Source organism: Catharus ustulatus, chromosome 1, assembly GCF_009819885.2.
Source record: "Catharus ustulatus isolate bCatUst1 chromosome 1, bCatUst1.pri.v2, whole genome shotgun sequence".
NCBI lineage: Eukaryota > Metazoa > Chordata > Aves > Passeriformes > Turdidae > Catharus > Catharus ustulatus.
Window position 1 is genome coordinate 146,760,526 of NC_046221.1, and position 14,743 is coordinate 146,775,268.

Below are 14,743 nucleotides of genomic sequence, written 5' to 3' on the forward strand. Positions count from 1 at the left end.
CCAAGTGCTGGTATATAAACATTTCCCATTTGACCCTTAAAAAGGCAAATAATGAAAATCAAGAAAAATATCTTAGTAAGATCATTTTTAACCCACAGGTAATAACATTTACAGCTATTCACATTTAAATTGAGAAATAAACCAGTTAGAGCACCCAGATGGATCTAACATTTGTCAATCAGATTAGCAAACAAAAACAGCAGTTTTGTATAACTGTCTTCTTAAATTTGGAACATCTCTTATGCTTCTTAAATATTTGATCTCAACTTTAAAATACAGATAAAATAGTTTCAAACATTTTTTTAAAACAGAAATAGTGACACTTGTTCTTTAGCTAAAAGGCTGTTACTTTCCTCTTCATTCTCAGTCTACTTCTCTCTGATGATTTATAAACTATGATGAACAGAGTAAATATACACATTTTCCTACGTTGTCTCACCTTGATAAACAAAGTGAAATCCTTTAGCTGTTATTGGTCCAACTGAGGTAAATCTGACTGTGATCTGGTTTCCCAAACTCAATGGAAGAGATTCACCTACTCAAACAACAAAAATACAAAGCTATTGTAGACATTGTTTACTGAAGAAAGCACCTGTCAGCATCTTTGCAGCTAGAAACAATACTCCTCAAACCCTGCTCTGCTTCAATAAACTTTGTAAGATATATGCACTTTTAGAATTTTATATTGACAGTATTACATCATTCTAGAAAAGGGGAGTTTAAACTCATCTTATTTACTAGGAATATTTGTTGGTTTTTTCCTTTACCAAAACCAACCAAACAACCTTCCCCAAAAAAACCCAAACCAAACCAATGATGACAATGAAAACAACAAATACCCACATCACAACACACACCCCCTCCAAAATAACACAGAAAACCTAAATCAAAATGGAAAAAACCCCAAACCCAAGAAAAATCCCAATCCCCATCTTTATTTGAATACCCTCAACATGTAACTAAACTATTTGATTTTACTTTTGTACAAATATGCCTTGCTTTCCCTTTAAAATATCTACTACCTATTTCAAATTATTCACTAGATAAAGCCATAAAGGCACTGAGTAAGAAGTCTCAAATGCTCACAATGTTATCTAAATATCAAAATGAAAAAACTAATAAACTAAAAAAAAAAAAAAAACCAACAAATTTTTCTTCATTCATCAATGCAAAGATTTTGAAGTATTTATTCATTTATTTGCCTGAGATGAATTCAGGCAAATATGAAAATCCTTTTTTTTGTTTTTGGACTACATTTAATTTCTAGTAAATAATGGTATACTGACAGTTCTATTAAACGATACCTGAATGAGATCCTGAGAGAGAGGATAACAAAGATGACTGTAGAGCTGGGCCATCATATACTTCAACGACATCATGGAGTGATGTCTGGAAAAACACAAACTGGCCAAAAACAACTGAACAAAGCAAAAGAAGGAAGAGGCACCAGTAGCCGAGACAAAAAACAAAACCAAAGGCAAACACGGGGGATAGAATAAGAAAGGGGGGGAAAAGAGAGAGAACAAAATATGTATTAATCTATGATGTTAAAAATAACTTAATCAGCTGTCGTGGTGCTGGATGTAGGTTATTTTTCATACCATTACAGCAGTAAAAGGATGAAAATACATCTAAAGGAGACAATGAAGGCACAGAACCCATACATATACATATAATCATTAAAAGATTCTAGTAATTATGGTGCAAAAACAAATTTCTGTTATTGATTTTTTTCTACTTTCAAATTCTGTGCCCTCCCCCATAAATCTAAGTTCTCAGTGCAATTTTCTCCTTTAAAATTTCAGGCATATGATTATAGACTGTGTTTTATTAATTAATTTTGTTGATAACCCTCTGCAGCTTTTACTTACCTTAGAATTTTTCCTTTTTTTTAAAGAATATTAGCGTTCTATCATCTATCAATATTAACATATATCATCACCTTTGTGAAATACATATGCAACTGATTGAAGGCAACAAACTCTGCTCAGAATACATTTATTGAATCACAAAAATCATTATTTTTAACATCATTCTAGTAGAGCAACTCAATCAAGACTTATTTTTGCACTTAAATTCAAAGGCTTGCACTGCCCATTTAAAAGTGTTTTCACTTTCAATACAAGTAAACAGTGGAAAAAACCCAAATTTTTGGGTTACTTCTGACACTAGTACCTAGAAAACATTTCTATCCAGCACTACAAGCTATGGAGGGGAAAATTACTTAGGAACTATACATGTATAAAGGTGGAAGCAGTCAGATATTTTTAGGTACTGGAACCTCTAAAAAGAGAAACTGAAATAGTTCTTGTTCATTATCCAGGTTAGACATTTTGGAATAAATATTCTAATGTGCTGCTACTATGTTCTATTTGTTTGCCAAAAGTTCTACAGTCCTTTTAATTTTAGTTATAGAAGATTAAGCTCCATCTCCAATTCTTTCAATTAATTATACACCCGTAAAGCTTTAAAACTTGTACATTAAAACTGGATTGTCTTCAAATTGATGGTTTTTTGACTGATTTTTCTAAAAAAGGCATGTTCCTTACTCATGATCTTATCATATACTCGTTTCAGTTTTTAAAAGCCTCTTTCTGAAGGAAAAGACTGGATGTTATATTTACATAAAATTTGAAACAAATTTTTTTATGAGACACTTCCAAACATTTTTATCAATTTTTTAAGAAGAACTATAAGTGAGATGCTGAATTATCTTCATAATTTCTCCTTGAGTTTCCAGAAAATTAATCATTTATGTTTTTAATAGTTCTGCTTATTTTCAAAATAATTCAAGTCTTCTGGATTCAAGTCTTCTCCTTGCTGTTGCTAATGACAACCAGCAACCTTTTAATCCAGCTAATTGTTTATGTCACATTTTTTACTTTTATCAAATATTTTTTTATACTCAATGAATTTCATTTTGCCATTGAGACAAGAAAAGTTCCTTGTGACTTCCACTGCTATTTCCCACTTTGAATTAAGTTTCAAACTATGTATGGAAAATCAAGGCAAGAGCTGAGGCTCCCATAACAAGCATACATACCTGTTATCAAGAGCTGTATCCTGAGAAAATGGTAAAAATGGAATTGCTAAGCTATATTTATATTTTAAGGAGTTATTATAAAATATTTAGCCACAGTTTTACCACATAGTGAGTCAAATTCAAAGGTCTTTGTAGGTTTTGCAAGTATTTCAATATTGGTTTTGCCTCTAGCTTTGTCCTGTGAACCCTTCAAACTAAAACTATAACACTGAAGAAAGTGAACTAAAACATGAATAATATCTAAAATTAATCACTTTGGAAAGAGAAAGGTCCACATATCATTTTTGGTTACTTGGGTTTTTTTTCATTATAATTTGTTTAGCTCTTAATAAAATACAGACAAAAATATAAGAACATAACCCGAAGTTTTCATTCACTTGTGGCAAAATAGAGGAGATTTGAGGTGGCTGAGACATCCAAAGTGACAAAGAGGAATTACTGCCAGAAAGGGGTAGACATGGAAGAGCAGAAAGCTCAAGTAAGGGGCTTTGAGCCCTTTATAATCCATTTATGAGTCAAGTTGTTTTCACAAATTTAGCAGGAATATGCTGCAGCTACTAGGGAAGAAATAATTTAGATCCTGTTCCTTTCATTTTTCTTTGCCAGGATACCTTCTTTGTATTAATTAAACTGAAAACAGTTGAAATGTATAGTAACTGATACCCAACCAGCTGACATAATGCCACAAGAAAGGAAATTCTGATTATTAGAAAAAGAAGAGTTCATTATTCCTGTGTTTTCTCATGCTCATCGTTGTCTACTCCATTTGAAATGTGTTCATTTTTTATTTTCCAGTGTTTAAAAATAATTTTATTTAATTAAATAATACCCAACATATTTTAAATCAGTGCAAAAATACCTTCCAATTTTAAAAAGTTGATAAAATATAATGTAGGGATCCAGTATAGTCGGCCCTTGGGAAACAAATAATTGAAAACTGTTATCCAGTTCAAATAAAGATCAAATCACTACATCTGAAGAGTTTGGATGTGATTTTTTTTTTTTCTTTAATGATGGATGGATCAGCATTCTCTGAATAATAACTCATTCTTAATCATCTGCTATCCAGAGTCAACTACCATGAAATACTGGAAGTCTCCTGTCCAAACTTGACATCTAATGTTGGGCTGCAAATTATTTCTGAATTTATGGTCATCTTGGCCTTCAATGCTTTGCAGCAATGCTATTTAAAATAAAATATATTTTTCCCCGTGTTTTGTGGTTTAGCATTCTACTTATACATTTATTTGTCTTTTATTTTACAAGATAAACAAGACAAGGTTGTTCAAAAAACAGTTTCTCTTGAAATTTTGATAGTTACTAATTTATTCCCTCCTTAAAAAAATAGACAAACTACATTTTAAGTTTTTTTTAATACATTTCAATTTGTGTGACTTTTTTTTAAAATTTCAAAATTCCAGGTAAACTGTAATGTTAATACTGCCAATAATTTAGAACAGTGAGCGAATCCATTTATTCAAATTATATCAGCACAAGTCAGCTCCCTTTTGCAACAGGCAAGAGTTAGATGACCAGACTTTCCATGCCTCTAAATATCTAGATGTTTCTATAGCCTTCATCACTGTAACATCTGGATACTTTCAATGAGTTTGGAAAGCATCCAACAACAGACGGAATTGACCAAAAATAGTTCGCTATTTAAAAATTTCATCAAAGAAATTTTATTTTCATTTTAAAAGAAGTAAACATGTATAGAGTTTACATCTGGTTGTTTAAAAAAAAAAAAAAAAAAAAAAAAAAAACCACTTGTATACAGTAATTTCACGAATACAAGCCGCACCAATTTGACCAAAATTTTGGTGGAAACCCGGAAGTGCGGCTAATATTCCGGGGCGGCTAATCTATTAACAAAATTCTAAAAGCTGCCAACACGGAAGTGAGAGCCCGCGGCAGCCCCAAGCCAAGCTGGAGCCCGGCCGGCCCCGGCAGAGGTGGGAAAGCCTGGCAGAGGCGGGGCCAGCAGTGTGGGGGGCGGGCGGCAGAGCCTGAGCCAGCAGGGCGGGGCAGGGAGGGCGGCAGAGCCTGAGCCAGCATGGCGTGGGAGCCCGGGAGAACTGGGGCTAGCAGTGCAGGGGAGCATGGCAGAAGCAGGAAGGCCGGCGGGTGGGGCTGCCTGGCAGCAGGGGAAGCCCAGCAGAATCGGGGCCAGCAGCGTGGGGGAGCCCGGCGGTGCGGGGGCCTGCAGTGCCGGCCAGGGCGAGGAAACGCGGCGGCGGTGCAGACGGGAGGGGGCGGCCAGCGAGCCTGGTGGCGGCGGCGGCAGCCCTGCTGGCGGGGCGAGCGAAAGCGGCGCTCGCGAAAGCGCCGCTCGGCGAGCGAAAGCGCCGCTCGCGAAAGCGCCGCTCACGAAAGCGGCGCGGGGCGGGGCGGGCGCGGCGCGGGGCGGGCGCGGCGCTCGCGAGGCGCGGCGCAGGGCGAGCGAAAGCGGCAGCGGGGCGGGCGGCGAGCCCGGCGGCGGCAGCCCTGCCAGCTGGGCGAGCGAACGCGGCAGCGGGGTGGTGCTGACGGGAGAGGGGGGCCGGCGAGCCCGGCGGCGGGGCTAGGGAACGCGGCAGCGGGGCGGTGCTGACGGGAGAGGGGGGCCAGCGAGCCCGGCGGCGGCGGCAGTACCACCCGGCCAGCCCCGCCGAGCCGTGGCGCTGAGCTGGGCCACCCGGCCCCGTCGGCCACCATGAGCGGGCCGAGCCTTCCTGGCCCCGCCCCGAGCCAGTAAAGCCCGCTATGCCGCGATCCTGTTACTAATTGGCCAATTTGTGAAAGCTGCGCACGGATTCTCGCGACGAACGAAAGTGCGGCTAATATTCGGGGTGCGGCTTATCTATTGACAAAGACAGCAACATTGTCGAGGCATCGGGGGTGCGGCTTATAATCCGTGCGGCTTGTATTCGTGAAACTACTGTAATTTAAATAGTATTAGATTATGAGCAGTATTCTCAGTATAATTATTATCACAAAACCAGAAAATAGCAAACTAGAAGTTTTCACCAATTATCTAGTACAGTCCATTTGCAGGTAGGATGGCCATTTAAAGCAGTTTGCTCTGGCCCATGTATAATCAGGTTTTTAATTTCTATGGTGATGGAGATCCCACCACCTCTGAGCAACATGAACCAGTATCCTGCCTTCCTTACAGTCTTGACTGGACTTGTCTTTGCCTTTCTTTCCCTTGGCTGAACAGTGCTAACTCTCTACTTTTAATCATCGTTATCAACTCCAATATTTGCAGAAGCTGACCAGGACTATTTGCTCTATCACCTCCCCAGGTACAGAGGTGAGACCAATTGGCATATACTTCCCCCAGTTCTTCTTACTTTTCTTGAACATAGGTATGTTGTTGTCTTTTTCCAGCCCTTGGGAACCTCCCACAGCTGCCACAACATTCCAAGGGTACCTGACCTCCCATGTCCCACAGGTTTGCAATTGCCCAGTGTATCTAAATGCTCCATCACCTTATCCTCTCTAAGTCACCCTTTCTCTAGACTTTTCTGCTGGTCTCAGGGTTCTAGGATTGTTCAAGATTGGTCTACTGGTAAAGACTGTAGTTAAAAAGAAGTTTATTAATTCATGTTTCTCCACGTGATTTTTCTTCAGAGACTTCACTCCAGATTCAGTTCTACGTGCATTTTGACTTTCCTAACCCAACGTTTTCAGTGTTTTTCCAGAGTTTGTATTCCTCCTCAAACATCTCACCTTGCTTCAACCTCTTTCATTTTAATTTTATTTTTTTTGTGTTCAAGTTTTATCAGCAACTCCTTGTTCATCTGTGCAGGGTCTTTGCCACCTTTGTTTGATATTCCGATCATTGACATACACCATTACTTTCTTGAAGGGGTGATCCCTGAAAATAAAATATACTTTCTGGATTTCTCATCTCTCCAGGGGCATGTACATTCAGAGTCTCCCAAAAGAGACCCCTGAAGTGCTCACATTTTTTACTGTATTGGGTCTGACTGAGATAGTTAATTCTTTTTTGGAAGGCCTCACAGTTTTGTGCTTTGCATTGGTAGCTGGAAGGGTGATAATAACACACCAGGGTTAACAAGGGGCAAGATCCCGGGAGAGGGGACACAACCAGACCAGCTGACCCAAATTAACTAGAGACATTGCATACCATATGATGGCAGCACAGATATAAAAGCTTAGGAATGAGGGGGTATTTTTCATCCTACGGTGTTTGCCTTCTGGAGCAACTGCAATGTGTGCTGAGGCCCTGCTTCCCACAGTGTCCAAACATTGCTCTCTGATGGGAAGTAGGGATTGACTCTTCCCTTTGCTTATGCACACACAAAATTTTGCGTGTCTTTTTTTGCTTTGAACCTGCTAGTTGTTTTCCACGTTATTTTCTCTCCCTTGTTCCACTGGGAAGGGGATTTATAGAGAGGCCTGGTGGGCACCTGGCATCCAGCCAAGGTCAACCCACTACACTGACCCAGTAAAGTGTTAAGCCTAACTCAAAATTCAAACACATAGCATGTAATTGTCATTAATGCTAATCAAGTAGTATTTGCCTGGATAAAATATATTTATTTTATATATTGTGGATCTATTTTATATATTGGATCTAAAGAAATACTCTTAATATCTTACATAGATAACAATGGGATAAGATGATAATATAGTACTGCACCCTGGTTTTTCCCTTCTTAGGGATATTTTGTGTGCCTAATGATTTATGGTAATTAGTAAGCTTTTGTGTAAAATCAAGTCCACTACTGTTGTAATTCACGTGCTGCTAAGACAATACCAGAAGGCATAACACAGTTTAAGCATTGTTATTACACAAACTGAAATATGCAATTCATATAAGCCCTGCTGGTGAGGCTTTAGGTATTTGTTTTAAGGCTGAATCAGCATTTATAATGATAGGTCTTAGTAACTGATAAAGGAATATGAAAATTAGCCCTATTAAATACAATAGGAATTAATTTACCTTTACAGTTCTTAATACATATATATGTCTCTACGCAGGATCTATTTCAGTCTGGAAAAGACATACATGAGCTACATCATGATCATTATCTTCTACAATAACTTCACTGTTTCTCTTGCACCAAATTAGTTGGAATAACAGAACAAAATCCCAACAAATAAAAGATAAATCAACGGATTTGTTAAGAATGATAATTTAAAATTGTGCTTAAAAATGGTAGATTAGATAATTTCCTCTAATATTTTTAAAACAGATTTCTTCTAACTGTGAATGAAAAATTAAGGTGTTCAGGTGTCTAACAGTTGTGGTTTAAAATAGGTCTGATTTTAGAGCTAGAGGTCTTTCTCAGAATTTGAGGTTACTCTGTAGAAGTTAACTTCTCCTAGTTTCAAAAATAATTTCTGTCACCAGTCTAAATAATATTTCCAAAAGAGAGTTTTTTTCACAACATGAACAAATAAAATATGAAAATTTTATTTCACTGTGAAAAAAACCCATAAAAATCTGTTTCGGTGTCTGGTCCACTGATTATATGCTCTCTTTGCTTATGATTTACCTTTAATTTTTTTTCCTATGATCTCCTATGAAGAAATTACAATACCATATTTAATTTTTTTTGAGAAAGAAAATAAAAAAGAAGTCCACATTTTTGAGACACTTCTTTAAAAAACAGAGAAATCTCTCTCTAGAGAAATAGTCTCCATGGTGATTAAGAATAACAAGTGTGCACAGAAAGAAGAAATGCAAATTTCTCATGCATCTTAACTCCCAAATCTGGAGACCCTATTCACTGTGCTAAGTGGTGTTAATGGACAGTCAGCCAAATGATAAATGACAATGGAGAAAATCCATGTTTTAAATAAACAGGATTCAAGCATAACTCCAGGAAGCAGGAAACTAGTGTGGTGTTTTCTCTCAATGAGAAAGATTTAGCAAGTCTTTACCGTTGACCATATTTGTGTCATCAATGAAATGATCAACTGATAGGAAAAACATTTGGTTTTGCCCATTCTCATAAGAAAGAGAAGAATTCTTCACTAAATAGACACCTGCATTAAGATTTGACTGCACTAGTATGATGACAACCACTTTCAACCAGTTTTCTTTTTCAATTCCACAATTTCCTTTGGATGTCACTTTCAAGACATCTCAAACCAGCCATGGAATAGCCTTGAAAAAAATAAAATGCATAAATGAATAGCAGACTATCTGCATCTAGAAATACAGTAATTTCACGATTATAAGCCGCACTGATTATAAGCCGCACTTCTGGGTTTCAACAACTTTTTTGTTTTTGTCCATACATAAGCCGCACCTGATTATAAGCCGCATGTTACAATACAGAGTGTGATCAAAGGTATCTGTTCTATCACCATCTGTTGAGGCTGGGGGCAGTGATCCTTATCTCAATGGCAGATAATCTGCTAATGGGCATCCATTGAAACCAGGTTGGGCATTGTTCTTTATCTTTTCACACCCCATCCTTCCTCCAGCCAGTCATTTTCTGCTAATGGCCCATTGAGTCCCACTGCGTGACTGATAAAATTACTGCATCCCATTGGGAGTTGCTCCAGCCAGGGGGAAGAGCCCAGCATTTCTTACCAAGATAAAAACAGAGGCTTTGGGACACTAAGGGAGCCCCTTTCTCCACTGGACTCCAGTGGAAAACCAGATTTCTGCACATCACCACTGGACCTCCAGAGGGAAACTGCACCTTGTACAGGAGCACTGCTCCAACTGAATCACATCTGTCACTGCAGGAGGATGCAGCCACCATGGAATGGGACTGCTGCCAACACCCTGCCTGACGGTGTCAGGTTGTACTCTGACTTTGTCAGGGTTTGGAGTTTGTTTCTTTGTAGTACTGTATTTCTGTTTAAATTTCCCTAGAAAAGAACTGTTATTCCTAATTCCCACGTTTTTGCCTGAAAGCCCCTTGATTTCAAAATTCTAATAATTTGGAGAGAGGGGGTTTGCATTCTCCATTTCAAAGAGAAACTCCTGCCTTTCTCAGCAGACACCTGTCCTCCAAACTAAAACAGCAACTTTTCGTTCTTTGTCCATATATAAGCCGCACCTGATTATAAGCCGCACTTTGGGTTCGGACCAAAATTTTAGTCAAAATGGTGCGGCTTATAATCGTGAAATTACTGTATTTTAAATTAAGGTCCTTCAATTATTTATATGAAGTAGCTCTGCATTCATTGACTTCAAGCCAAGAGTTTTGCATAACATAGTTGAATCATGGAAATTATATTTGATTTATCAGAGATGATCTAGTACAAAGGCTTATTATGACCTTTTGCTGTATTAATCTATTAAAAAAGCAGAAAAAATACTTTTACTATAATGTTAAAAAGTCGGTCTGCCTACCATTGCAATTTCATATCTGCCCTCCTACTGGAGCATAGCCTTTCTCTTTAAATGGCACCCTTCATTTAAGTATTTAGCTTCATAACAAACAGCAGATAAGAAAAAAATTACGAATTTTTCCTTTGTATTTAGGATGAACCAGCAATATACTGTGATGCATTGAACTAGAAATACAAATGGTTGACTGACTCAGTATTTTAAAAGTAGCTTATACAGACACCAAATAAAGAGATATTTGCCCCCTTCTGCTGAGAAAAATGTCCAGTAAAACTGCAAGATAATTTGAGTGTTTGTTGGGCTTTTTAAAGAGATCAGTTCAATAATCTCTGAGAAGGTTTTTTGAAAGAAAAGATTGAAAAATGACACCCTAAAGAGAAGATCTTAGAGAATTCATGGATAGGAATATTGCTCTCAGTAAGGAAACCTAAATTAATTTTGACCAGCTCACATAAGGTATTAGAAGATCTGATCTTTTACTGTTCAGTGTAATACTTCAGCTTGGTATAACACTGATTATGTCTGAGTTAGCACTGCTACTATCACTTCTAAATGAAAATAGTAGCAGAGGTGTCATTTATAAAAAATGTTGCTCCTCTTACATTTCCAAACACTTGGTTGTCTGCCAGTTAGTTAATACATTCAGTCTAGTCTGTGTCTGTAACAATGATCTTCAGTGATATCAGTTACATTTCTCAGTAATGGCTGACACTTCTTATCATATGCTGTAACAGGAAAATTATTAACTGTTTGTGAATACAAAGTAGAGTATCTGCTAACAGTATCCTGTTGCGTAAATTCTGATTCATTCCAAAGCAACAGAATAAAAGAGTTTTCTAGTGCTCCTGACCTTGCAAGAAGTAAAAATTCATTCTACCTGTATGAGCCTCTTGGGTGCACTACAGACTAGATGGCAAAATAAGGCTAGAGAGGGGTTTGTGTGTAAGCCATTGGAAGGGATATTCTTACTGGCATGAGTTAAGCACAGAGAGGCGCTGACTGACTGAGCAGTGAAAGTAAATGGAGCTTATATATTAATGTTACAAAAAATAGTTAGATATAAAAATTATGAGAATAATTATTTAACTACAAAGTTGCTAAAGCTGCCAATAGTTAAAAGGAAATTCCCCCTCCCCGCCATAGATAGATATATATAAAACACATAAATATTTATATAGCATCTTCTATAGCAACTGTCCTATAGATTAGTTAGAGAAACTTTACAAGTAAAGTTTTCCAGTGTAAAGAAGGATGACTATTCAAGACAAACCTACAAAAGTCCTCAAATATAACAGAATTCTATTTCAATAAAATGAGTATAGCACAAACTTACTGTTTTTAGCAAATTAATATGAGTGATCATCATAAAAATCATGGAGGTTGGAGCCACATGGAGTTATGGAGCCGCACATAGATGTGCCAATTAACTGTACTTGAATAGGGAGAATTAATTTGAATATATACTAGTTCTTCCCAATGGATGTGACTTACACTACTGTCTAGTCCTTAATCTCTGCAGAGACTCTCCTTAAAGTCTATGGGAAAAGCCTTTATTGAATTATCTGCTTTTTGTCAAGAGTTGGTGGTGTTCCTTTGGTCTTAGCTGGAGGTGTCAAATAGAATCCTGCATTTTCTGGCATGACATCCAGATGATTAGGGAGGAAAAGGCAAAATAAATTATTCTCTCTGAAAACAAGGAAGGGGTAAACATGGGCAAGAAAGAATTCTGGTACTTTAAGCTCTCATGTGCCATTTTCCTTCCACAGAAGAAGGTGAAGAAAATAGCTGTTCCATTCTGTGATTTAAAAAAAACCCAGAGCACACAGATCTAGACTGAGCTGCAAGCCATCCTCTGCTGGTCTTCCTTTGTTTAAATTCCACAATGGAAGTGTTGTACAGAAACATGATGATTTGTCCTCTCTCCTATTACTTTATTCCTGCATTCTCAGACTCAGAGAGGAAGAAGAAGATGGGATCTGATGTATTTCATGTTTGAGAAAAGGAAATATTTATCTCAATGTATGAAAAGACAATAAGAATATATTTGGGTGGAAGATAACACAAAAAGCTCAACATTAGGAGGTGATGTTAAACTGCACAGAAAAAAAAGCTTACATGCTTATTTCCCCACAAATGGGCATAATTCCATGTAAAATGGGAGATTTAGGACTTTTCCTGGATTTGGAAGAGGACTGAACTCTCCTAATTAACACATTTCCTGCTTTCTTCTAAAATAAGTAGAGCTTATTACACTACATAAACTATCATTCTCCTCTGGTTTAAAACCTCTGCTTCCCTTTCTTCTCCCTTTCTGCAGCTCACATTCCTCTCTCCTGAATCATCATGCATACATGTAAAGCTCTTTCAGAACCTGCAACAGCACAACAGTACAGGGAAAACAGTTAAAACTGTATTTTTATTTATTGCTAGTTATAACATGTTATTTTACATTATATTATTAATTACAGGGTATATTATTTGGAATAATTTAAAAATTACTAGTGTTTACATCTGCTATCTATTACAGAAACCTGAAGGAAGCATCAAACCATACAGCTTTCTTTTCTCTATATTGATTTGTTTTGGTTTTACTCAACTGAAATTCAAACATCCATTATCACTTGTTTAAACAGGTAACCTAGATTTATTTATCCCTTTGGACAAAAAGAAAAAGTATATTATAATTTTAACTCCTTTAATGTTCCTCAGACTTATTATTTTAAATCTGAGATATTGATTTTATCTCATTTTGCCTAACCTACCTAAAAAATAGATGCTTTTTTGTGCCTTATTATTCAATATTTTTGCTGAGTGGAAGGAAATATAGCACCACATTTAAAAGAAGAAGGCCTCTGTTCCTGTGTGTTCTGGTTTCAGTCAGGACAGGGTTACATTTTGCAATAGCCAGGAGGGGGCATGGCCAGGACATGGGAACCCAGGAGGTTTTTCTTTACCACCTCATGTCCTTGTCAGGAGTTGGGGGAAGGAAGGCTCTTGGAGAAGAAGGGGTTCCTTCAGGTCCAGCAAGCCTGGCAGAGAGAGCCATCTGGTACTGTCTATTATCATCTGCTATTTTTTCCATGTGAATTGTTTCTTTTCCTATGCCTTCTGTCATTAATACTGCTTCTGATACTGATCTTATCTCATTGCTGTTTACAGTAAATTGTTCTTATCTCAAACCATGATCTGAGCCTCCAGATCTTTTCTGGGGAAGGGGGATGGGATAGCAAGTGGCACTATGATTTTAGTGGAAGAACTAAATTTGACTAATTTCCCAAATCATGACACTGTGAAATTTTCTTTGTTACTATTTCCTTTTTTTTTTTTTTTTTTGAAAGAATGTCAATCTCAATGTCTTGCATGAACAATGTGCATCTCACAACTTGCCAATATCATTTCTAAACCAGGCAAAGAAGATTGGAGTGATAATACAACTGAAGTACAACAGTTTGACAAAAAAATATAGATGGCCCTAAGCAGTAATTATATTTTATTTAATAGAATGAGAGTGAGTTAACAGACCTGGAGCACTGACTACAGTGAGAATTAGAATTTTATTTTGGATAAAAGTTGCACGGAGAAAGCCTACTGACAAATTAGGCAATATATTGTTTGATATAAAAGTACACTAGTTTCAAAAATCCTACTGAAACATTTTAATGAAGGTATGCAGACATTTTCTTGTATTATATCAGTCCTACATGTAGCCTTAAAAACTAAAGTAGGTCTTTGGTAACTAGTAATGTTTTTAATTAGGTATTTTTGTGGTTTATAACACAACACATTTTAAATCTATGATAATACCCAACAGATCCATCAGTGGTTAATGCTATAAACCTAAATAAAAGCAACATGAGAGAACTATGTTTCACATCCACTTTGCACAGGCTGTGCTTTCTGAAATTATTTTACCAAGGCAGTAGTCAAACTAGTCAGACCTAGCTGCTAATTTGAAATTAACTGTTTTGTAGAGTTTAAACTTCTGGCTTCAAATCTGCTCTGAGTGGAACAGCAAGGAAAACAAATTTATGTGTTCACTTCTATAGAAGTCCATCAGTAAGCAATGCAGTAGTGAGAATAAAGAAATTTAAAGTATAATGAATGATATTATTTTTCTTCTTCTAAATATAAGACATGATGTGCAAGTACTCAGTATTCTCTAAAATGGCCAAGACAATTAGGTGGAATGTTTTTCACTTGGGCCCAGTAATTTTGACCTAAAGTCTCTTACAAAATAGTGTGAGAAAAGGAAAAGAATCCAAGACTGTACAGCTAACAACTACTGACATTTACTTTAAGCTGCAGAAGCTACTGCTCATTAACATAATATTCTGAGACCAGTTGTGCACATTGTATATAATCCACCACTTCAATGGTCC

At 37.2% G+C, this 14,743-nt stretch overlaps 1 protein-coding gene across 3 annotated transcripts in view; it reads right to left on the reverse strand.

Moving 5' to 3' along the window:
- Nucleotides 1–14,743, reverse strand: part of LOC116996510 (CUB and sushi domain-containing protein 3-like) — a 614,657-nt gene that overhangs the window by 119,557 nt on the left and 480,357 nt on the right. For 2 of the 3 annotated variants that reach the window (XM_033060262.2, XM_033060252.2), the window contains 2 exons: nt 1,305–1,418; nt 440–535 (listed from right to left, as the gene is read on the reverse strand). The exons of the other annotated variant lie outside the window; for it this stretch is intronic. In XM_033060262.2, the coding sequence (XP_032916153.1) occupies nt 440–535; nt 1,305–1,418 (210 nt within the window). The remainder of the gene's footprint in view (nt 1–439; nt 536–1,304; nt 1,419–14,743) is intronic. 3 annotated transcript variants of the gene reach the window in all.